At 41.4% G+C, this 25170-nt stretch overlaps 1 protein-coding gene across 1 annotated transcript in view; it reads right to left on the bottom strand.

Annotated features, from left to right (window-relative positions):
* Window positions 1–1051: 1051 nt before the first annotated feature.
* Window positions 1052–25170, bottom strand: part of TTC27 (tetratricopeptide repeat domain 27) — a 191558-nt gene continuing 167439 nt past the window's right edge. Inside the window, exons 17-20 of the mRNA XM_039250329.1 lie at window positions 11642–11839; window positions 10038–10149; window positions 5975–6075; window positions 1052–1289 (exon numbers count right to left, since the gene is read on the bottom strand). Coding sequence (XP_039106260.1) covers window positions 1167–1289; window positions 5975–6075; window positions 10038–10149; window positions 11642–11839 — 534 coding nt within the window. The 3' untranslated portion in view covers window positions 1052–1166. The remainder of the gene's footprint in view (window positions 1290–5974; window positions 6076–10037; window positions 10150–11641; window positions 11840–25170) is intronic.

Raw genomic sequence — 25170 nt, 5'->3', positions numbered from 1 at the left:
TAATGTTAACTCAGGCTACTAGCTCACTTTATTGTCCTTCTCACAGTGACTATGTCTCCTGTAAGAGAAACTGCTTTGGGGAAGACAACTTTTTTTTAGACTAGCGTACTAGAAAAGACAGACAGGTGGTTAAGGAAATGAAGCAAAGGTAACCATTCATAGCTAAACTTCATTGATGAAAGTTTTAAAAGACTTTCTTAAATGTTCAGAACTCTTGTATTTGCAGAGGATGCATTTTTAAATTTCCTGTGACGGCTGAAACAAAGAAGCAAGCGGTGGTAATTATTCATATTTTATAAATAAGAACATAGATAAAAGCAAGGGTCAAATGACTGATGCGTGGGACCCGAAATTCAGCAACCCACGCCAGGACTGAGAATTCCTATGACTTTTGTAATAAAATTATTAAACTCAGCTAATGCCTTCAATATTTGTTTCCATAGGCATTGCTAAGAAAGCGTTTTACGTTGGCATCTCTGTAACATAGCACCATTTATGGCTGTCTTCACTCATAATAACCTTATTACACAACCATCTGGCGGGCTGGCAGTATATAATAACGAGAAGGGTCTGCCTGGGTAATAGTGGCTAATGGTTGAGTCAAAATTTGGGCTATGTTATTTTTTTCTTTGAATTTTCTTGATTTAGAAGCTAAACCTTCCCCACATTTCGAATGTAGCCAAGTCTGTATCTTTCAGACACAAATACAAAATCTCAAGAAGGAAAAAAATTTCTGTCATTCAATCTACCCTTTTACCACTTTTGGATAATAAAGCAGCCAATGTAATGATTCTACAAACTTGTAGTGTGTGATTTTTTTTTTCCTGGTATAGACTAAGTTGTTCCAAAGGATGATCTATATATCATTTTAGGCCAAGAGAGAATAAACGCTATGCTAAAAAGAGAACTATAATTTGTGTACTCTTTGTGCAGAAATACCTCAAGAATGATACAGATGCTGAATTCAACTGTAACTAAGCCTAAAGAAACAGGGAACTTTTAATGTACTTTGGAAAGTGAAAACATTTGGAAAAATCACAAAACAAAGACATTAGCCATAAAAGAGAAATTTATTTTAAAAAATCAGTATCTTGTGTTTCAGATACACAGCTATGAGAGAAATTCCAAAGGTGAGAGCTCCTTTTCCAGAAGGTGATCCCAGGTGGTCAATACTGATTTCGAAACTGGTTGCTAAGGCCTTGTAGCTCTGTTACTAGGGAGTCCATAGCTACCATTTCATCAGCTAGCTCCCTGGAAATTTCTCCACTTGCCGCATCTGTGAAAAGTTGCTGCAACACAGAGAACAAAGCACAACTATCAAAACAATGACAATCTTTCTTTTTAAATATTTATTTTTATTAGAGAGAGAGAGAGAGAGAGCGCGTGCGTGAGTGAGCGCAGGGAGAGACAGACAGAGACAGAATCCGAGGCAGGCTCCAGGCTCGGAGCTGTCAGTACAGAGCCCGATGCTGGGCTCGAACTCACCAGCCGTTAGATCATGACCTGAGCCAAAGTCGGACGCTTAACCAACTGAGCCCCGCCATGACAATCTCTTTAAAATAAGATACGTACAGAATCCAGAATTAAAATATATACCACATGACGGCAGCAATGGGAGTGTTTGTTTTCACCACTCTGGAAATGTACAAGCTGCAAAATTCAGCCGGGCATCAAACAGCATGCCTGACCCTGTAAATTCAAATAAGCTCTGCTCTTCAGAATGGTTGCCCTGAATAGTGGTTATTCATTTCAATGTCACAGGATGGTTTCTGGAGAATAGACGTTTTTCATAGAACAAAAGAAATCTATTCATTGTGTATACAAACAAAACAAATACATCTTATATTCAAGTTCATACAAATCATACCCTTTATGATATTTATTTTTTTAATGTTTATTCACTTTCGAGAGAGAGAGAAACAGAGTGTGAGCAGGGGAGGGGCAGAAAATGAGAGGGAGACACAGAATCTGAAGCAGGCTCCAGACTCTGAGCTGTCAGCATAGAGCTCGAGGCAGGGCTTGAACCCATGAACTGTGAGACCATGACCTGAGCTGAAGTCAGACACTTAACTGACTGAGTCACCCAGGCAACCTCCTTTATGTCATTTAAAAATTAATTATGGCTTGGGATAAGGGATCACAAAGCTTACCAAGATTTGGTAAAAGCAAAGAAGCCCAGCATATTAAAATAAAAATAACCATGCTCTCCTCCTGTAAAAGAAACTGCCTTGGGAGGTATATTGCAACATAAGTCATAATGCCATCATGGCGGAGGCAATTGGGAAAGCCTCTGGAGGAACCACCTGCTGAGTGAGCCAAGAAAGGCACCTAAAAAATGAATTTTGGGATTTTACAACCACTGTGGTGTGTGTGTGTGTGTGTGTGTATATGTGTTTTGATCAGAAATGTAACTTAGCATACTATCTATCTTTTATTATTATTATTATTGTTATTTTGAGAGAAGGAGAGCGGGGAGAGGGGCAGAAAGGGAAAGAGAGCAAGAATCCCAAGCAGGCTCTGCACTGTCAGGTGACTGACATGGGGCTCGAACCCCATGAACCAAGAGATCATGACCTGAGCTGAAATCAAGAGTCAGACGCTTAACCGTCTGAGCCATGCAGACGCCCCAGTGTACTATTTGCCTTTTTCATCAGACTTGAGTAGATGACTTGTTTACAAAAATCAAATTTACCGTTACTGTAGGACTATTTACTATCACCACCATACAGCACGTGACAAATGTTCTGACATATTGTAAAGAGGGAGTCCCAAAGGTGTTTTGAGTGATGGTATCATCGCTGGGACAAGCTTAGAGTTTCACATGGTGATTTTTGGAGCCCAGAGCATTCACTTGAAATCAGGACTTCGTAAATGTTTAGTGAAGATTTGTCACATTACTGTGTAGTCACACTGTGTACAGCATTTCATAAGAGAATGACATAAGAAGTCTGCCATGTGACTGATAGAGAAAATACCTTTTAGGAAAACAACCTGGACTCACAGAGCATGTGTGATTTTTGCTAAAAATTACAGCGCTTGCAAATCATCATGAATTTGCATCACTACCCTATGAACTCAGGAGGAAGCAGAGAGAAACCGAGGCTTAGAAAGATGGATGGTTTGCTGAGGACCCCGAAGCACATAAGTGGTTAAATCTGTTGCGTCTAGCATTTTCCCCAACAGCCCCGTGCGCTCTGCGGCAAATCTATGCAGTGACAATGTGCTGTGGGGAGGAGAGGTGGTCCGTCCTGGGGGAGCACAGACGGGGCGATGTCAGGTGAGCCCCTAGGGTCTCGGAGCTTATTTCTATCAAGTCCCTGGCCTGGCAAGAAAAGATCAGAGACTGGTACGAACCATGCTTACCACAGGCTATTGTGGTAATGCTAATGGAGCTATCCTGTTCCATTTTCACTAAAGTGTTCTCAAAAAGTGTTTTGGGGACTGCAATTCACCTTAGCAAATCCAATTTGTTAAAAAAAAAAAAATAGGAAAGGCATATGATCTACTAAAAAGTCAGAGACTCCCAAATATTATAGCAAAAAAAGTGCTTTCAAAGGAGGCATTGAGAGGCAATTTTTCCCATTTTTGGATCACCAGTTAGGATCTAATGAGAACAAAATCTAAACATAGATAATGCTCTGAATCCTTCTTCTTTTTTTTTTTTTTTTTTTTTTTACTTTACAGGGAGAAGGGGTGGGGGAGGGGAGAGAAAGAGAGAGAATATGAGTGGGGAAGGGGCGGAGAGAGGGGAACAGAGGATCCAAAGTGGGATCTGTGCTGACAACAGACAGTCCGATGTGGGACTTGAACTCAGGATCGCAAGATCATGACTGAAGCTGAAGTCACACTCTTAACTGACTGAGCAACCCAGGTGCCACCTCTGAGGCCTTATTTTCAATGTTTATGAATCTTCCACTATACAGGAGACAGGCAGTATGTACACAGACAAGCCTGTTTAAGTACGTACGTATACATTTATATACGATTAATATATAACTTATAAGAAAAAGCTCTGCACAGAGAGAAGGGAACTAGCAGAGTCTATCCTGAGGAAATAACCAATCACGGGTAGGTTAGTGATCTAACGCAAACTACGAGACTGAGCTCCCGATCTGAGAAGCAGACTCACAGGAAAGCTTGCTACCCTGACTTTGAGAGCTCGTGCTACTTTCTGAGAGACAGAAAACTGAAGTTATGCAGCCAAGCTGGGTGGGAATACAGTTCTTCCTGGTACGTTATGGGAACCTGGTTCCAGCCTGCAGCAGACTAAAAGGATAGTAAAACAAGTTAATAATCTAAAGAGCAAAAACGATGCCCTCATCTGAAAAAATGAAGCAATTAATAAAAAGGCATGCAAACTCTGGCAAGGGTTTTACACGTGTCCAGAAGTGACCTTCACTCACCACAGACTCGCTCTCAGAAGTGTTAGTATTCATTTGCAACCCACGATTAAACAGTGAAGATGAGTAAAAATGAGAAGACAGGGGCAGTTGGGTGGCTCAGTCGGTTAAGGGTCTGACTTTGGCTCAGGTCATGAGCTTGTGGTATGTGAGTTCAAGCCCCGAGTCAGGCTCCATGCTGACAGCTCAGAGCCCGGAGCCTGCTCTCGATTCTGTGTCTCCCTCTCTCTCTGCCCTGCCCTCACTCACGTTCTGTCTCTGTCTCTCTCTCTCTAGAATAAATATTAAAGAAAAATGAGAAGAGAAAGCACTGAATTGTGTTAGAAGCTATATTCCTTTAAATTTTGCTCCCAAAGGTATAACCCACACCTGGCTCTACAGATTTCCGAGGCTCCGCACCATTCCTTACCTGACACAGGTGGAGACTCAGAGTCCAGGCTCCAAACCACTTGCCTCGGGGACTCTTCAGTGTCTCTGTGCCAGTGCTTGTTCACAAGATGATGTTTGTAGATTTTGTATGTTTTTGTTGTCACCTACCTACCTTAAAAATGTTTGTGAAATCCATATACTACCTACTTAATATCTGTCTCTCAATCAACTTTTTAAATTTTAATTTTAATTAAAAGATAATTTTTTTAATGTTTATTTGTTTCTGAGAGAGAAAGAGACAGAAGGTGAATGGGGGAGGGGCAGAGAGGGAGACACAGAATCCAAAGCAGGCTCCAGGTTCTGAGCTATCTGTACAGAGCCTTACATGGGGCTCAAACCCATGAACCATGAGATCATGACCTGAGCCGAAGCCGGATGCTTAACAGACTGAGCCACCTAGGTGCCCCGAACTTTTTAAATTTAAATAAAAGTCACTTTTTAAAAGAAACATTACATTACTGTAAATGAAAAGTAAGCAGTAATATTCATGAAAATGTACATTTGATGGGCCAGTTATACTTTCTCTAGCATGCAATGAAATAAATATACACTAAAATCAAAAGTTTAGGCACTCATGCCCTTTCTCACTCTCAAAAATACATAAAAATTTAAAAAAAAATTTAAAGTTTAGGGCACCTGGGTGGTTCAGTTGGCTGAGCATCTGACTTCGGCTCAGGCTATAATCTCACGGTTTGTGAGTTCAGGCTCCACATCTTGCTCTGCTTTGATCCAGATCCTGCTTTGGAGCCTCTGTCCCCTTCTCTCTCTGCCCTTCCCCCTCTTCTCTCTAAATATTTAAAAAAAAAAAAAAATGTTCAGCCAAGTGCTATCAGTAGTGTATGTGCCACACTTTGGGGAAAGCGATTGTAAGTAAAAGAGCATTGCTCTAATTTAACTTGAAGAAAGCAGTAGGGCTGGCTCATAAATATTAATTTCAAAGACTCCTGAGTTACCCGCATGAAGGGCGGTCGAGCCATTGGGCTGATGAGTCTGCACCAGGACAACGGATCGCCTGGGGGCTGATCTCTAAAATGTCACATGGGCCTAAAATTACTCCCGTTGTAAAAGATGGCCTCAGAGCCGTCACTCATACTGGACACCCTTCTTCCTGAGACACTTTGAATAAATTCACATTTCACTCTTACCTTTGCTTTAGATAACAAGCCCTGTAAATTGAGTCGAACTGAGGAGAGCACCTGTACTGCCTCTTGGGGGCTGGATTTGGTTTTACTGTGTTTTATAGCCACTGAAAAACAAACATGGGAGAAAACATGCATTAAATACTGGTCATGATAATTTACAACTACAAAAAACAATTGCTTAATTAGGATTTTATAGTACAGACTCTAGAAATATTTCTACATGGACAGTTCTTATTTTGGTGAAAGGACAATAATTATGTGCACAATTCTCCCCATTATCCTTCTTAACACTTACTGCTGAAATGAGAATTTTGAGGAAAATAGGTGATTTGAGGAAGTTACAAATCATCGAGAAGAGAACTTACACACAGACACACACACATACAGACACACACTAATGAAATCAGGCAAAAAGAGACAAACCCTAACTGAACACAAGGTGCCCACAGAGGGCAAAACCAAATATGGCAGATCTTAGTGTAGCTTCCCAGGGCACCAAGTCCCTAAAAAGGGACTCACAGTTGCCAATGACACCAGCCTAGTGAAGCGACATGCCAGGTGCTGACAGCTCAATTCTAACCTCCTTCTCACACTCCGAGTTTACACCACCACTCTGGAAGAGGTGATTTCCACAACCTACACGCTTGCATTAGGGGAGGTGATCGCAACGGGGCTTGAGGTTGATGAGCCGCACTTGACATCAGCCCCTTGCTGAGAACACAGTCCCCAGCAGGCCGGGGAGCCCATTTCTTCCTAAAATGTTATATTACCAAGAGAGCATAACCCTTGCTAGTGGAAAGCCTGGCTATTAATGCTTTATAAAAACCAGTGAAGAGCTCTGTAAAAATACAACACCTGATAATCTCTCCACTGGTTTGTTCTTGTTTTTGTTCTTCTAAATTATCATGCTACAGGCAGACCCAGAACCACATCCAGTTTTCAAACTACGCTAACCAGCGCAACAGTGCAAGGCTACTTAGTACCCTCGATCTCAGACCAGGAATGGGAAATAAATGTCTTTCTTGCACGCAAACTCTGATCAGTTGGTGGGGACTGCCTGTGCTGGCAAAAAACTGTTTTATCATTAATTAATATCTTCCATGGTTGGTGAGAACCAAGTGTGACATTCTCATTTCAAAATAATACTTAGACTTTGACATTTCTCAGCTAAGGGTTGGAAGAATGCATGGTAATCAACAATATTCAACTCATTTTCAAACGGCATGGTTAACCTGGGGATAGTGAGTATCATGATGTCTGTGGCCCTTAGTAGAAGAAAATTTGACTACTATGGCTGAGGCATGTGGGCTGTTAAATACCTAGGAACGTATCAGAAATAGCTATGATTCTTGTTGTTGTTGCGGGAGAGACAGAGAGAGAGAGAGAAAGCTCAAAGCGGGGAGAGGTAGAAGGGGGGGGTGGGAGGGAGAGAGAATCTTAAGCAGGCTCCCCACCCAGAGCAAAGCCCCAATGCAGGGCTTGATCTCATGACTATGAGGTCATGACCTGAGCAGACATCAAGAATTGGACACTTAACCAACTGAGCCGCCCAGGCACCCTTGTGCTTCTTTTTTAAATTCTTATTTTCATTCTGAAAAATAAAACAAACAAAAATAGAGCAAAAAGACAAACATTATTAGACCCCTTCCTCAATCCCACTTCCAAAAGGCACTAGAGACAAAAATAGCACTCCAGGAGAAATAAAATGCAGTTTCAAATGACCAGGAAATCCAAGACAGCAATGCTTCCTCCAGGTAGACCATAGTTAAAATGCATAACTATTATTTTAAAGGTTTCTTGATGGCAAAGAAGGAATCAGCTTTTGCACACCCTTTCCCCAAAAACAGGATAGCAGAGGCTGTACATGAAAAGCCCCCAAACAAGGCAAAGGGGCCCAAAATGACAACGTTGTTACAGAAAGGTCTCAGACCCCAGGTACACACTGTAGTGTCTTCTCCAGCCTTTTGAAGTACAGAGCTACTCTTACAAACAGCAACCCAACAGAGGAAACTATGTGGAGATTTTTTTTTTAATGTTACATTTCCTCTTCAGAACTGAACAAGGTGGAGAAGAGAAGAGAAGAGAAGAGAAGAGAAGAGAAGAGAAGAGAAGAGAAGAGAAGAGAAGAGAAGAGAAGAGAAAAACCCAGTTCATTCTTCAGTTGAGCATTGGTATACAAAAGCAACAAAGAAATGGTAAACATTTATCTTTATCCATCTAAAATATCACTAGAAACTAAAGCTGAACATCCACTCAAATACACTTAAAATGTTGTAGGAGCACCAACACCTAAATCATTAAAGTCAAAGGGAACTGAAAAGAACAGACACGTGTTTTTCTCCACTCTTGCTCTGATGAAAAACAGTGCCCAAAATTGTTTCGAACCAACATTAAAAGACAAAATGAAGATTTCTTTCCTGCAGCACTTATTTCTTGAACTTCTGCATTTATACTTGACAGGTTCAACAGCAACACTTAGTGATTACAGAAAATATCTTGGCTTTGACTGTTACAAGGCTAGCTGTTCACAGAAATGTTTACGGTTGGCAATTTGAAGTAGATAAGATAAATTCTTCCATGGAGATTGCACCTGGCTATAATTATGTACAAAACACACATGGGTATGGTGGTCCCCAAACCTGGTACTATATCCACAAAGGTCAAAGGCATAAGAACTCCATCTAAAGCCCACCCACCACGAGGCCAGCACAAGCCACATGAACCATAGCCACATTCTATGGGTCTATCAGCAATGACCTCCACCTTATCTACTCTGAATTTCAGCTAGACAGAGATCAGCACGTCTACCTGATCTGCCAAGTGGTAGGCAGCCTAGAAAACTGGATATTTAAATCCCTTTCATCAATGATATCAAAGACCAGAAGTAGAATTATTAACTACTAAGCCCATTTCTAAATTGTCTGAATGTTCTATGATTTCTCTAGAGACTCGTTAAACGTTATTCTTGTTCTTCATTTTTCTCTCTTTAGTTTTCAATGCCTTATCAAACAGCTCAGATCCTCTACCCCAGGGGAACAAGGCTGAAGGGAAGACGTAAAGGATTAACATTTAAACCACATGTAAGATACTATTAAGATTTTAAATATGTTTTCATTTACTTCCTAGCAATCATAGGTAGGTGTTATCCCCATTTTACTGATCAGGGAACTAAGGTGCAAAGAGAAGTTATTTACCCAATGCCGCCTACCAACTACATGGTGGAACTGATCCTGGAGTTGACGTCTCCCTGATTTCAAAGGTCTACCCTTTTATGGTCCCTTGTTGGCTCCCCAATTACTGTAATTAATAGTTGCAGGAGAAGTTAGAGGAAGGCTTTAGGATAGGTTCGTAGTCCCTGTGATCCAGTTCTTAGCACTGTGGCTTCATCATTTTATTTGAACTGCGTTTCCAGGGACTCATACACCCATATTCAATTATAAATATGAAAATGTATTATTAAATTTAACTGGTTTAGTTCACATTAATGCAAACAATTAAAAGGAGCCTTGTCTGAAATATATTTACCCAACAGGCATACGACTTTATATGTAAGGTTATCCCTCCCCTCAAGTGTCATCCACTTAATCTCCCAAAGGCAAGGATAGGATTATATTTTTTATTTCCTTTGTATATGCCATAGCTCTTTGTACTTTCTCCAGTAATCTGTGTATTTCTGATAATACATATTTTCATTTATAACGGAAGAACATGAGTCCGCAAATGTTAGCAGATTTCCTTACTACTGCATAACCATAAGTAGACTCTGTGTGCCATGAAGGCTGGATATGGTTGTAAACGTATTTCATGTTTCTAAACCTCCTACTACCTGTCACTTAGACAGTATTCAAGCCTCTATCCTGCAGACTGGTCCATCCTCTAATTGTTAAGATTACTCCAAAGTGCTTACTACATACGAGTTGGATTTAGAAAGATTTGCTGAATCAAATACAACAATTTCAATACAACAAAATGACGTTATCTGTAATGGGACTTCACTTCTGACAAATACTTTTTCAGTAAAAACACATTAAAGCATGGCAGGGGTATTGAACATTACATCAAATACCATGTGCAAGTCCTAAGGCGTTCTGAACCACTTCTTTAAATGATGTTATATCTTTCTCCCAACAACTGGACTGTGTGTCACACTTGTATGCCTTGGAGAGGTAGTGGAATGCCTGAGGACAGAGAGAGAACAACTTCAGAATAACAAGTACAATTCACATTTCAAACCCGGCTTCTTGAAAGTCATATGGAACTAATTCCAACTTGAAGAATGAGCGTCCGATGTCATGAGCACAGTCTTTATTATTCTCATTAAGGAAGATGCACACCCAACAGCATAAGCAATTAAAAGCAATCAGATGGATGTATCTGGATAGAGACACTTGCCTCCACTAGAAAAACAGAAACACCAGGTTTGGAAATCTAGAAGCACACACTCCTTTCCCCAGCATCGGGAGCCATCAGCTTACGAGCTCTGTTTGGAAAACGAAGCATGAACTTGGGGACAACTATGGGACTACTTATAGGTGTATGTACTCACAAAAGTTTAAGACACTTCCACAGCTCTGTCCCTGCAGATTCTTGAGGGAGAAGTCACAGATGAGAGACTTCAGACTACCCTGGATCCCGCATACCCAAGGCCACATAATTCAAGAAGAAATGGAAGGACAGCAAATAGGAGTGTGTGCATGTGTGCGTGTTGAGTACATGTTCTCTGGGTGGACAGGCAATGGCAGAAGCCAGCTGGGGGGACAGAGGGAGGAGAGATGGCCACCCTGCAGATGAGCTGTACAGCCACAAATTCCAAACTCATACAAGGAACACATGTGACTTGTTGTGGATGTCTTGAAAAGAAAAGAAAACGCTTATTTCAACCTTGGAAACCCTGGGGGCTCCTTGAAGTTCTAAGATAAGAGGCCAAAGGCATTAATTGAGTGTAACTGGTGTTCCAGCACACTTTCGAGAAAGGGCCGGGCGACCTCTGTAAAGCATTTTGTGTTTAGACTGAAAAGCTCTCCTCCAATATTCTTATCTGGTTCCTTTTTCTTTTTCCCTTCCATGGCCTGTGTCTCAGATCTGAGCGCTCTTCTGTCCTTGAGCCCCATCTACCTGAGTCTCAGCAAGGGGCCTGGGGAAAGGGCTGCAGGGTAAATACTGTGGACAGCTACTGGAGGGGGAGCAGGTCAGACAGAGCCTTTTGCAGGAAGCAGAGAACAGTTGTGTAAGAAAAATCCATGAAAAGGGGCGCCTGGGTGGCTCAGTTGGTTAAGTGTCGCAACTTCAGCTCAGGTCATGATCTTATCATTCATGAGTTCCAGCCCCGCATCAGGCTCTGAGCCTGGAGCCTGCTTCAGATTCTGTGTCTCCCTCTCTCTCCTCCCCTTCCCTGCTTGTGCTCTGTCTTTCTCTCAAAAATAAACAAACATTTAAAAAAAAGAAAAGAAAAAAATCCATGAAAAGAGAAAAGATGAATGTTTACAAGTCTTAACCTGCCTGCAATTTCAAGTACTTATGTTAAAGATTCTAAATCAAGATGGAAGACCTGATCATATCAATCTTCCTTGTCAAGCTATTTAACTCTGCCTCCAACCATCAGAGAAGCAGATGCCCTACACATAATTCAAGCAAAAGGCAAGCACCCAGGAGGACTGGAAGTGAACTTACCTTTTCATTTTCCTCAGGCTTTTCACTCTGCCCATTTCCATACAGTTGGGCATACAGCCTCCAGATTTCTCCATCATTTGTCACTCTTGAAGTCACTCTGCCAAGTAACTCCTGCAACTTTCCTTTGAGGCCAGTGGCAACATCTCCACTTCGATCAGTCATCCCATCAAGCACTGCCCTGACCAGAATTTTAAGGACCTTAAAAAGTTCACAGAACAAACTGGTAAGCCAAAAGCAACCAAAAAATAACAAAAAACAAAGGGCTACCATCACCATCATCATGACAATGATGAATATCACCTTTATACTTTTTTTAATTAAAAAAATTTTTAGATGTTTTTATTCATTTTTAAAAAAAATATTTTATTTATTTTTGAGAGAGAGATAGAGACACCATGAGCAGGGGAGGATCAGAGAGAGAGGGAGGCACAGAATCTGAAACAGGCTCCAGGCTCTGAGCTGTCAACACAGAGCCCTGTGCGGGACTCGAACCCACGAACCGTGAGACCATGACCTGAGCTGAAGTCGGACGCTCAACTGACTGAGCCACCCAGGCGCCCCTGTTTTTTTAATTCATTTTTGAGAGACAGAGGGCTAGGAGAGGAGGGGCAGAGAGAGAGAGGCAGACACAGAATCTGAAGCAGGCTCCAGGCTCTGAGTTGACACCAGAGAGCCCGATGCAGGGCCCAAACCCACGAACTGTGAGATCATGACCTGAGCCAAAGTCAGATGCTTGACCAACTAAGCCACCCCAACCTTTACACTCTTTACAAACAAAAGTCAAGTCATCTTAAACCACTCTCTAGAATTGCATACTGACTACCTCTCTGGGCTCCCTTTTAGACTCTTTGGGGTGGCTCTTCTTTCACAGGCTCAATGCCCCTCTCTTCTCAATCTGAGTGCTCTCTCTGAATGATCTGATGGACACTGTAGCTTTTAGGAATGTAAGCTCAGACTATGGTCCTAATAATACATAGCAAAAAACTGGACAGGAGAACATTTAGGTGTGCTTTTTCCTTCTTGTTTGGATAAGATCTCCACTTGTAAATTCACACTACTATTCCAAATGTGTAGTTTTAATTCTGAAAGTAATAAAATTCATATTATAATCCTATTCATGGCTTTAAATCTGAAAGGAGCTACGGAGAAGAGACTATATGAACTACTATTATATGCACTACTATCAAGTGATCATTTTTTAAACATTTCAAGAATTAACACGTTTTACAGTGTGGAGGTTCCTAAGGAAACTAACAATAGAACTCCTCTATGACCCAGCAATAGCACTGCTAGGAATTTACCCAAGGGATACAGAAATGCTGATGCACAGGAGCACATGTACCCCAATGTTCATAGCAGCACTCTCCACAATAGCTAAAACATGGAAAGAGCCTAAGTGTCCATCAACAGATGAATGGATCAAGAAGATGTGGTTTATCTATACCATGGAATACTACATGGCAATGAGAAACAATGAAATCTGGCCATGTGTAGCAACATGGATGGACCTTGAGGGTGTTATGCTGAGCGAAATAAGTCAGGCAGAGAAGGACAAATATCATATGTTTGCACGTATAGGAGGATTAGGAGGAACTTGACGGAGGAACAAGGGGGAGAAGAAGGGCGGAAATGTGGGGGAAAGGGAGAGAGGCAAACCATGAGAGACTCTTGAATGCTGACAAAAACTGAGGACTGATGGATGTGGGGGGAAGGGGGGGATGGGCATGGAGGAGGACACTGGTGGGGATGAGCACTGAGTGTTATGTGGAAACTAATTTGACAATAAACTATTTGTAAAAAAAAAAAAAAAAGAATTAACACGTTTTAAAAGGGATGGTCTATTAAAGTGGTCACTATCAAATACAAATGAAGCATACTAAATTAGTAAAACACTTTGCTTTCTCTAGGATCTGACTACTGGCCCAATATTCCATCTCCCCACTTTACGTACATGAGGAGACAATGGGGGAGAGAAAATTTTTAGCCTTCTTGCCAATCAAAACGGAGAGTGGCAGTGCATGTGTTTTAGAGGGGGAAAGTCGGAGAAGAGAGAAAGAGAGAGTATGTGTGTATTTGGTGGTGTGTGAAGGGAACGGTAAAGGGTAAGGAAGTGGCATGTCTATGTAAACAGGAGCAGGGTAGGGCGAAGGGAACTATAGACAGGCAGATACCAAAGCCTCTACACAATTCATATGCAGATGTCACAAGAAGGGAGTGGGACCTTGAACAAGAGTGGAAACAATGACAACCGTCTTCATAGTCTCTCCACCTGTATGTTCAATGGCCAGATATATGGCTGGATCTGAAGCTTAGAAGAAAGTTCTGTAAGCAGGAACAGATAACAGAGTTCAGTCATGGCCATGGCAGATACTGCCTGAAGAGATTCTTTTGCATAAGAATCAGATTATAGATAGAATCTTTCTTTTTTAAGTTCACTTATTTATTTTGAGAGAGAAAGTGTGCACAAGCAGGGGAGGGGCAGAGAGAGGGAGAGAGAGAATCCCAAGCAGATGGCACACTGTCAGCACAGAGCCCATGTGGGGCTTGAACCTACGAACTGTGAGACCATGACCTAAACCGAAGTCAAGAGTCAGATGCCCAACCGACTGAGCCACCCAGGTACTCCCAGACAGAATCTTGAGGAATGAACACTTAAGGGAGGTTGAACAGGGGTCTATGGATGAGCGAGACTGACAAGGAGTGTTCAGAAAAACAGGAGAAAGTGATGTTTTGGAAACTAAGGAAGGAGGAAGTAACAAGGAGAGCACATCTACAAAAGCCTAGGGCTGGAAGACTCCACTGGATTTAGCGATAACAAGGGCTGGTGACTGTATCCAGACCAAAAACCAGAAGAAAGGAGACATTATGATTTCAGACAAGAGGGTACAAAGAGAGAGAAAAACATGAAAACCAAGACAATTATTAATATCACAAAAAACAAAAAGCAAAAATAACCCATCAGTCACAGTATCCTATAATATTTTGAATTTTATATGTAAAGCATGAAAGTGGGTGATGAGCATTGAGGAGGGCACTTGTTGGGATGAACACTGGGTGTTGTATGGAAGCCAATTTCACAATAAATTATATTAAAAATGCAGAGAATATTCATTTAACCAAAGAATTTAACGTAAATATATTAAGATAAAAGAAGTAGCAGAGATGCTGATATAAGGAAGTTAAGTCCTTGCTTACTATAATAGGAAGTCAACAGATAATACCTAAATTTGGTTAATAAAAGTAGCAGTATATAACTATATTATAAAATATGGAAATGTGCAAATGGCAAAAAGAATACTAGTAGCATATACTAAATACTATGTACTCCTTTGGGGAGTAGGATCTTGACTAGAAAGGGAAGAACAGGAAATTGCTACATTTTGTTAGAAGCCTTTTATTACTATTTATTTCATATAGCTGTATGTGTTATTTTAATAAACTTAAATTTTAACTTAAAAACAGAAAAAAGGCAAAAATAAACACATTCAAAGACTGGAAAAGAGGAAACAAAAAATGATGGTAACATGAATATTCATTTATTAGATTTTACTTTGAATGTATATCCTTGGCAGGGGGAAGGAGACAGTTAGTGACTAAAAGGGGGCTGCTGAGCGCTTTGGGAGAGCTGGTAATGATCTGACTCCTGCTCCAGGGGCTGGTGACACAAGTGTGTTCCCTTCATGAAAATTCTTATGTTTACTTACAATCTGTATAGCTTTCTATATGTATACTATACTTTAACAAACCATTAAATAAAAAGTTATTTCCTGCAATTAAGAAAGTCCCATGCACTAAAGAGAAAAAACAGAGTTATTAAAATCCACTAACAAATGGAGGGGCTCCTGGGTGGCTCAGTCTGTTGAGCATCAGACTTCGGCTCAGGTCATGATCTCACAGTCTGTGGATTTGAGCCCCACATCGGGCTCTGTGCTGACAGCTCGGAGCTTGGAGCCTATTTCGGATTCTGTTTCTCCTTCTCTCTCTGCCCCTCCCCCACTTGCACTCTGTTTCTGTCTCTCAAAAGTAAATAAACATTTAAAAAAATTTTTTAATCCATTAACAAATGGGGTTAATTTGTAATCTTAAAAAGTGGTCTTAGAGTGATAACAGAATTATTTTTAAGAAATCATTAATTTTACAAATAGCACCATTTTCCTCAAACTAACTAGTGAGAAAAATATTCTATTTATCCAGACGGACTACAAAAACAGTAACTTTTAACATATTCAAACTCGTCTTTAGAAAGTAAATATGTATTAAAAGGAAGAAAAGGAAAGAAATAAATATTTGTAATTTAAAAGGAACAAAGGTGGGGGCACCTTGGTGGCTCAGTTGGTTAAGTGTCTGGTTCTTGATTTCAGCTCAGGTCATGATCTTAGAATTCATGGGTTCGAGCCCCACATCAGGCTCTGTGCTAACGGCATGGAGCCTGCTTGGGATTCTCTGTCTCCCTCTTTCTCTCTCTGCCCTTCTCCTGCTCACATGCACATGTTCTCTCTCTCTCAAATAAATAAATCAGTTTTAAAAAAAAAAGCAGCAAAGGTTGCTACAATAGAATTTCTCCGATTAAATGAATCACCAAACAATACAATTTCCTCTTGGGTAGTCTATGACGTTTACCAGCATTATAAAACTTTGCATAATCAAAAATGAAAAAAAAAACGGGGTGCCTGGGTTGCTCAGTCAGTTAAGCATCTGACTTTGGCTCAGGTCATGATCTCACGTTTGTGGGTTCAAGCCCCGTGTCAGGCTCTGTGCTGATAGCTCAGAGCCTGGAACCTGTCTTCGGATTCTGTGTCTCCCTCTTTCTTTGACTCTCCTCTGCTCACGTTGTCTCTCTCTCTCTCTCTCTCTCTAAAAAATAAATAAAACATTTTAAAAAATGAAAAAAAAAGTTAAACAAGTAAATGTAACCTAACTATATATGTAACTATTAAGAATAAATTATTAGTAACTGGTAAAAACAATAAATTATTAAGTATGTAATAAGTGGCTGAAGAATAGAATATTGAAGTGTTAGAATTTAGAGATGGAACAATTCTTGGGGAAACAGAATCCAAGACATGGCCACTTGAATGGGATGCTCAAGTGGAGAAAAGAAAAGGACAAAGAACTTTACGTCCAAAGTACTAGACGTACCATCTACCTAAAACACCAAGTATTCAAGACCAGCTAGATCTAGAGTAAACAGGAAGATACACAGAATCAGTTACTAAAGTCCACCTAAAATAAGGGGGCACAACCACAACACTGGTGAACAGCAGTAATGAGGCCAGGTCTTCTGCCTACTACATTACAGAATTGTTGTATCAAGGAGTCAACACGCATGTAAAGAGCTTCAAAACCGTAAACCAACAGACTCCTATAAGCTATTATGATTATCATTGATCCTCAACTTTCTTACATCAGAAGTGGAAGCAAACCGCTCACAGTTAACTCACTTGCCATGTGCCCCTAAATTTCCTTATGGTTCAAAACAGATGTAAGAAAAACAGAATCTACCACGTGGCACTGGCTCTCAAGACCTCCCCACTGTCTCCACTGTAGGCATCACTATGTGCTAAGCACATGACCAACCTGATCTCACTGCGGTCTCACAGCACCCCAGGACACAGGGACTCTACTACCCCCACTTTACAAATACACTCAGGCAAGAGAGGCAAAATGTACCTTCTCTGTACCCCTAGCAAATGAGGTGCAGAGAGGGGATTTGAACACCAGTGATAGGTGGCTCCTGAGCTTTGATGGAGAAGACAATGACAATGGTAGATAACACTCTCCATATATGTGTGTGAGAGACAGAGAGAGAATATGAGCATATGTGAGCACCAGGGCCTCTACACACACACCTAATCCTCCTAACAGTCTTGTGAAGAAGGTCCTCTTGTTATCTGCACTCTGCAGATGAAGAAACCGGAGCACAGACAAGTCAAGTAACTCGTCCAAGGCCACATACCTGGGGGTGAACCTGAAGTCCTAGTCCTGGATCCTGCTCTCAAACATTCATTGGGTTAATTTACAAAGCATAGCTCCTTACTCCTCTGTTATTTCTACCTTTCTAATAATAAATTCTTTTACACTGGAAAAATTTCTCTTTTATGAAATATGTGTACTACTAACTTTGATCACTTCATTATCATTTCTTTGCCAAATCTTTTAATTTTTTTTGAGAGAGAGAGAGAGAGAGAGAGAGAGAGAATGAGTGGGGGAGGGGCAGAGAGATGGAGAGACAGAACTCGAAGCAGGCCTCAGGCTCTGGGCTGTCAGCATGGAGCCTGATGTGGGCTCGAACTCACGAACCATGAGATTACGACCTGAGCTGAAGTTGGAGCCTTAACTGAGCCACCTAGGCACCCCTTCTTTGCCAAATCTTGAATCAACCAAAACCAAACAGGTTTTTGTAGTTTTATTTTTTAATTATTGTTTTTTTCCCTCAAGACATCAGAGCCAATAAAAAATAAAAAGAGAAAATAAAATTCTCAAATATGAGCACTACTAACATGGAGGTGAATTTCTTCTAATTTTTTTTCACTATGTGTAAATTTTTTAATACTATGTAAACTGCCTTATCTTACCTGTTTCGCTTAACAGTATGTCATAGTATATTTTCATGTTTTCATATACTCTTCAAAATAGATTACTTTTTAACAGATTCAAAATATTCCACTAGGTTGACAGACTGTAGTCTATTTAACAATTTCCCTGCAGTCAGATAAATAGGCTGCTTCCGTGGCTGCCAGTGTTGTTATTATTACTATAAGTAACACCTCAATGCCTATCTTTGTGCCCGAAGTTTTTTTCCACATGGAGACTTTCCTTAGGTTGGAATTCCAGGAACAGGGGCGCCTGGCTCGCTCAGTCAGCGGAGCCTGTGACTCTTGATCTCGAGGCTGAGCTTGAGCCATGTTGGGGGTAGAGATTACCGAAAAAAATTAAAAATCTAAAAAAAAAAACCCAAAAACACAAGAATTCCAGGAAAAGAATTATGGAATCGAGGGAATGAACACTTTAAGATTCTGGAGGTAAGCGTGATACTTTCTAAAAAGGCTAAATCAAATGAGATGCCTATCTGTGGTATATGAAAATGCATATTTCACTGTGTATTACCAGTGCTGGCTGTATTATTACTTTTTAAATCCTGGTACTTTGTCCTACCAAAGGTATATGCAGCTATTATACTGAATTCTATTTCTTTTATTGTTAGTGAACTTAAATCTCTTTCCAACTGTTTGCTAAGTAAACTTATTTCCTTTTAATAAGATATTTAAACATTTTCTTAATTTTTACTGAACTCATTTTTTTCCAACATGAAAACAACTTTACTGTTAATCATAAGTTACATAGCCCACAAGCTGATGGACTAACCCATTACTAGCTCCTCTTTCTGAACCCCAAGTCTATACATCGCTTATGAAAGTAGAAAGTTGATGAATCGGAGGCAGAAACAGCAAACACGCAATAAACCCTGGGAGACAGCAACTGGCTGGGGCTGGTATGGCGGCGAAGGGCAGCCGAGGGCGCAAGAGTGCCAGGTGCCAAGATTCACAGGTGAGCTGCTCTACCAGCCGGCCCCGAGAGACGGACATGCCGCAGCGCCAGCCCAGGGCAAGCGCAGGACCAGGGGGTACGGAAGGGCAGAGGGCCTGGCCAGGGTGGGAAGCGGAGAGCAACAGGCCCCAGTGGCCTGGCTGGCCCCCCACCTGCTGAGCTTAGAGGGTTCCTCAGGAACGTGGGCACTGGAAGCAAGCAGCACCTGATAAACAAAAGGGAAGTTTCCCGAGGAGCCAGGCTACTTGGTGGTGGTGGGAGGGGGCAGTGGTGAGGTGCACCCAAGGGGTGAGATTCCCCTAGGGCCCAGACTCATGAGAAAGGACACCACTTGGGTCCTTGGCTTGCATCAGGTCCTCCTGCCGGCACACATCACCTGTGCAAAGCCGGTGTCAGTCACCAGGGGAGGGATGGAGAAGAAATGAAGACATCTGAAAAGCGCAACCATAATGAAATAAACAAAATGAAGGGCCTATGTGATAAAGAATTAAAGGGTCACATGGAAGAAAACTTTGTACCTTGTTTTCATAATCCATACTGTCAGAAAGAGAAGAAGGAAAACCAAGGCGACGGTGCGACGCCAGGGGTAGCAGCATAAACGGAGAAGAGGTCAGGGTGAGGACTGAGCCTGGAGCGGCTGTCACAGAGAACGGAGGTGTGCAGATGAGACCAAGAAGCCACAGCCGGTAAGAACTGTAAAATTCTGGAAGCCAGGCAAAGGAAGTATTTTGAGGAGGGAGCGAGAGCTGTGGCAGGAAACACTGCTGACAGGCTGAACAACCTGAGGACTGACGAGTGTCCCCAGGAAGGGGTAGAATGCACGTGACAACAGCAGGGTTCAGCAGCCTGGGGGAGACAAGGCCTAACCTGCACGGGTTCCAAAGAGGCCGGCGGGGGGAAGAGGAGGCCACGTGGAAAGACGCTCCTCCCGAGCTAAGGAGCCACAGAGAAACGGCGTGGGGAGTGGGGAGGGAGTGTGCCTGGAATGCGAATGTGTGGGACAACACTGTGGACGTTCAAAACTAGAGCAACAGATGCGTGCATTCAGCAGTATCTTCCCACCTGTAACGGAACACAAGTTACAGAGGTATATTTTAATCATGGTGACGCGAAGAGAGGACTAACAAGACTTTATCTGAAAACAAATCCCAACACTCTACCTCTTCAGTAGATACTTTTAGTCTGTGTTTACTTCCTTGGGATTCTGGACACCCGTGCGGATCTAATGAGAATCTGGAAGCCTCTCCACTCACACCAGTCGTTTTCACAGTGCTGCAGACCATATCGTGATCTCCTGAAGCCTAACAATGCATCCTTCTTAGAAATCCTAGTTTGTGTGTGTGTGTGTGTGTGAGAGAGAGAGAGAGAGAGAGGAGAGAGAAAGAGAGAAAGAGAGAGAGAGAGAGAGAGACAAACCAAGACTCTTAACTATAGAGAACTGGCAATTACCCCAGGGGATGTGGGTGGGGGATGTGTGAAATAGGTGATGGGGATCAAGGAAGTCACTTGCTGTGATGGGCACTGGGTGATGTATGGAAGTGCCGAATCACTATACTGTTCAACTGAAAGTGACATAACACTGTATGTTAACTATACGAGACTTGGACGATTTAAAAATAAGAGAAATCCTACTGTGTTCACCATGGCATGGGATTCCAGTCTTCTCTGTCAATATTGCATATGACTATGTTCTATTTGAAAAGCTTTATCAGTTTTCTATCAACTCCCTCCCTCTTCTTACGATCTCTTTTGTCACTTCTAGATGTTCAGACATCTGGCATTGTTTGCTAAAGGCAAGACCTTCGTACGATTTGTGGCAGCCTCTCTGGCTTTCCAGTGGTGTACGTCTGTGCATGTCACCTCTGCTATCACTATAGCTACCAACGAGGTGTGTGCTGGGTGCACCCCCCATCTTTACCAACCTCAGAGGCACTGCTTTCTCTCTGAAAAGGAGCCTAACAGTTGTGGTGGGACAGCTGTGGTAAATCTGTGTCCTCCCTAAATTCATGTCTAAACAGAACTTCACAATGTGACCTGATTTGGAAACAGGGTCTTTGCAGACATAATTAGTTATGATGAGGTTATACCAGGGTTCGGGTTTAAAAAAAGGTTATACCAGTGTAGGGTGTGCCCTAAATCCAATGACCAGTGTTGTTTTAAGAGGAGGAGAGGAGAAAATGTGGTGCAGAGGTGAGGGAAGAGGGAGAGACGGGAGCGATACCACCACAATCCAAGGAGGCGCCAGGAGCTCCTGATAGGAAGATCGTCCCCCACGGCCTTCAGGGGGAGCACGGACTCGCCAATATCCTTATTTCTCACTTCTAGCCTCCAGAACTGAATGGCGAGAATATATTTCTCTTGTTTGAAGACACTGAGTTTGAGGTCATTTGTTACAGTAGCCGCAGGCTACAAATCCAGCAGTTTTAAGTAGAAAGACCCAGACACCACTGAGATCATTGAGACAGCCTCTCCCCAGCGCACCTACCCAGGTTCTACTAATCATCTTCCAGTGTCGGTTCAGGAAGCACTCCATGAATGGCTCTCCCTTCTAGGGAAAGCGACCTCTAGCACCCCACTCAGATGGCGTTCTTTCCCCTGGTGTAGAAGCTTCAAATACCAAATCTCTCAAGCTTTTCCTTACTGGAGTGTGGCTTTTGTGGCATGATCAAAAGTAGTCTCTCCAAACCTAAGCCTATAAAATATTTACCATTATTTTCTTTTAGTGCCTTTATGGTTTTAACTTCTTTGATGATGATGATGATGATGATGATGATGGTGATGACGACGATGACAGCAGCTACACTTATAACACCTGCATGAGCCAAGCACTGGTCCAAACCCTTTATGTGTATTAACTTACTTCATCCTCACAACAATCCTCGGGAGGCAGGCACTACTATCACCCCCATCTTATGAAAGTGACTAATTCCCCAAGGTCCCATGGCTAGTGATCGGCAGAGGCAGGCTGCAGACCCAGACGCCCTAACTCCAGAACCTATGCTCTCATCTACAACGTAATCCTGTTTCTCAAGGCATTTCAATATAAATATTTTATCCATTTGAATTTATTTTGGTTTAAGCAGTGAAGCAGAGCCTTGGTTTGGGTCCCAAACACTTGGCCAGCCATTCCAATACATATTGAAAATTCTATTTTTATCTCACAGATTTTAAAAATGTCATCTTTATCATGGACTAAATTCTCGTACTTACTTGAGTCTGTTTCTGAATCCTCTGTTCTGTCACATTTCATTCCTGTGGCAGATGTTAATTCTTTATATAATAAGCATATTATTAGCTTTTTATCTTTCCTTCTTGTTGCAAATATTCTGTCACATACTTTTTAAATGTGGTCATAAAAATTCTTTCAAGTTTTCTTTTATTGCTTTAAAGTCCAGAAAATTTGGGAAGTATCCACTTCTACTCCTGATTTTTTTTATGAGATGAAAAAATACTGCACATATAGTTAGTCCATTTGGAATTCATTTGGTGTATCATAAAATAATCTACGTGTATTTTTGAAGCCTGGATTGTTAGACGGATTTCATCTTAATCAGTATAAACAGCCGTGTGGCTCCTCACATCCTACACAAACCAATGCTATGCCACAGACGCCCCGCAATGACCTCTTAATTCCTCGCCCACATCTCTCATTCATTTAGGCGATGCAGAACTTTCATTTCATTCTCTCTCCTTGGCCTCTTTCTCACCTCCATCCCGGACCATGCCGAGAGGACACAGCAAGCAGAGAATGACTTGGTGGGCCACCTCCAGTCCCTGAAGACAGGGCCCACTTCCTCACACGGAGGCAGAGTAATTCCACTGTACAGGCTGAAGAATCCCCACATAGAGAAAAGCCTAACTATCCCTTTCCCCAACACTAGGCTTGGAGTCCTTGGCCAAGTCTCACCAAAATCTTGGCCCAGAGCACAAGGTGTTGGCCTTCTGAATTCTGGTGGTCTTCAAAGCAGGAAGGAATGGGACTGCCTTTGGTCCAGGAGGGCTCCAGGCCAGGAATGAAGCCATTTTCCTCCTCCCAGCTTGGCTACCTCCTTGCTCCACTTGGGAGCTCTTTAAAGAACTTGCTGTTTCCTGGCCTGATAACCCTGACCCTTGGCTTCCCCAAGCCTCAGTTATCACAGTGAGGTAGGCAGTTTAATATTTGTTTTTTTTCCTTCTTAAGGAAAAAAAAAGTCCTTACAATGTGGAAAAGGCATGCACAGGCTTGAGGTTAAACAGCCAAAACTTTAGGCTTCAAGTCTTGGCTTTCCTACCACTTGCTAGTTATGAAACACCAGCCTTATTAGCTTACCTTGCAGAGCCTCAGACACCTCAGCAAGCAAATGGAGATAATTCCTACTTTACATATATAATTTAAATAAAATATATCCACTCCCTCCCCTCTTTTCTCTCAGGTAATACCTAGCCACCACTCGCTCCAAGATTTGTTTGGTTGGCTGGCTGCCCCACTGCACATCACCACCACCTCCCTCGCTTCCTGAACAAAGCCCTGCACGGAAATCCACACAAAGAACAACATCAGTATATACAAGAACACATAGTGCATAATTTTCTGTATCGGACATTTAAGAAAAAGCAAATCTGAACCATGGTGCAGAAATCAGAAAGCAGTTGCCTGGCTTGGGGGGAAAGGGTGGTGGGGCAAGTGATGAGAAAGGGGCATAAGAGAATGAAAATGTTCCACACCTGTTTTGGGTGGTAGTTATGTAAGAACATATAAATGATCCATATACATCAACTAACACTCAAGATCCATAAATTTTAATACATGTAAATTATACCCCAATTAAAAAAACTTTGTTCTCTATAGTTCACATACTCACCAAAATAATGTGGAAATGTGTTTCTTAATATGTCATCCCATAGACTTCAAGGCATGACACAAGGAGAAAAACAGGCACCCCTAAATGTGATTCCTGTCTGGTTCCTACTAGCTATATGATGGGCCAAGTTATATAATTTCCCTATGTTTCACATTCATCAGCTGTAAAATGGGAAATATTTAGTATCTGCCTCAAGCACTGAGTACCCTGTAACAGATAACCATGTTAAGTGCCAGAAACATAGCAAGCACTTAATATATGTTAATCTCCTTCCCTTCCTCTTCCATTTATAAATAGCAAGTGGGGTGTAATACTGCAATACTTAAATTCTTTTCCCAAAATGATTGCCCCAGTCATCAAAGAAAGAGGGGGGAGGGGAGGAGTAGGAGGAGAAAAAGAAAAAAAGAAAAAAAAAAAAACAAGAAAACTAACAAACCAACATTAGAATTTACCCTGGGAAAGAAGTACGGCTATACACAGGCTTTATCTACAAGGATACTGATGGCATTATTCACAATAGTAAATACATGGAAAACTAAACAGAGACTAATTATGCAGGAATGTGAAATTTTGTTTTACGGTAACTAAAAATATATATATGATCTAGACATAAATATAAATATGTACTATGATAGAAATGCATTTCTAAGTTTTACTAGTCTATGCATTAGTCAAAATTGGGGCACTGAGAGAAAAAGGAGAAAAGATATAGAGAGAACACCTTCTTTTACTACAAATCCTGAAAAATGCAGAATAATTTGTAACTAATTTATCCTATGTCTGTATTAAAAGGAGTATAAATTTACACATGAACACACATATACAAAAGAAACAATTTAAATGACAATAGTCACATTATATACAGAAATAGAAAAAATAAATTAAAAAACTTTTAAAGCAAACTAAAATAGAATGAGGTCAGGTAGTGTCAAATATAAGAATATCAGAGTTTTTTTGAAAGACACCTGTTACCAAACTTTCAGAGTCAAATTAAGTAAAATCTTTTTGCCAAGATAAAAATATTCCAGACAATCTATCAATTGTCTTGGTCCACGCTGACTGGTTGTAATAAAGCATGATGACAGACGGAAATATTCTATGAAGCTAAATAGGACTGAGCCCATCACTAGCCATCAGGAC

This window comes from Hyaena hyaena, unplaced genomic scaffold (genome assembly GCF_003009895.1).
Source record: "Hyaena hyaena isolate Hyena2069 unplaced genomic scaffold, ASM300989v1 scaffold_362, whole genome shotgun sequence".
Lineage (NCBI taxonomy): Eukaryota > Metazoa > Chordata > Mammalia > Carnivora > Hyaenidae > Hyaena > Hyaena hyaena.
Note: the sequence above shows the minus strand (reverse complement) of the source record. Positions and strands in the feature narration are given on the sequence as shown.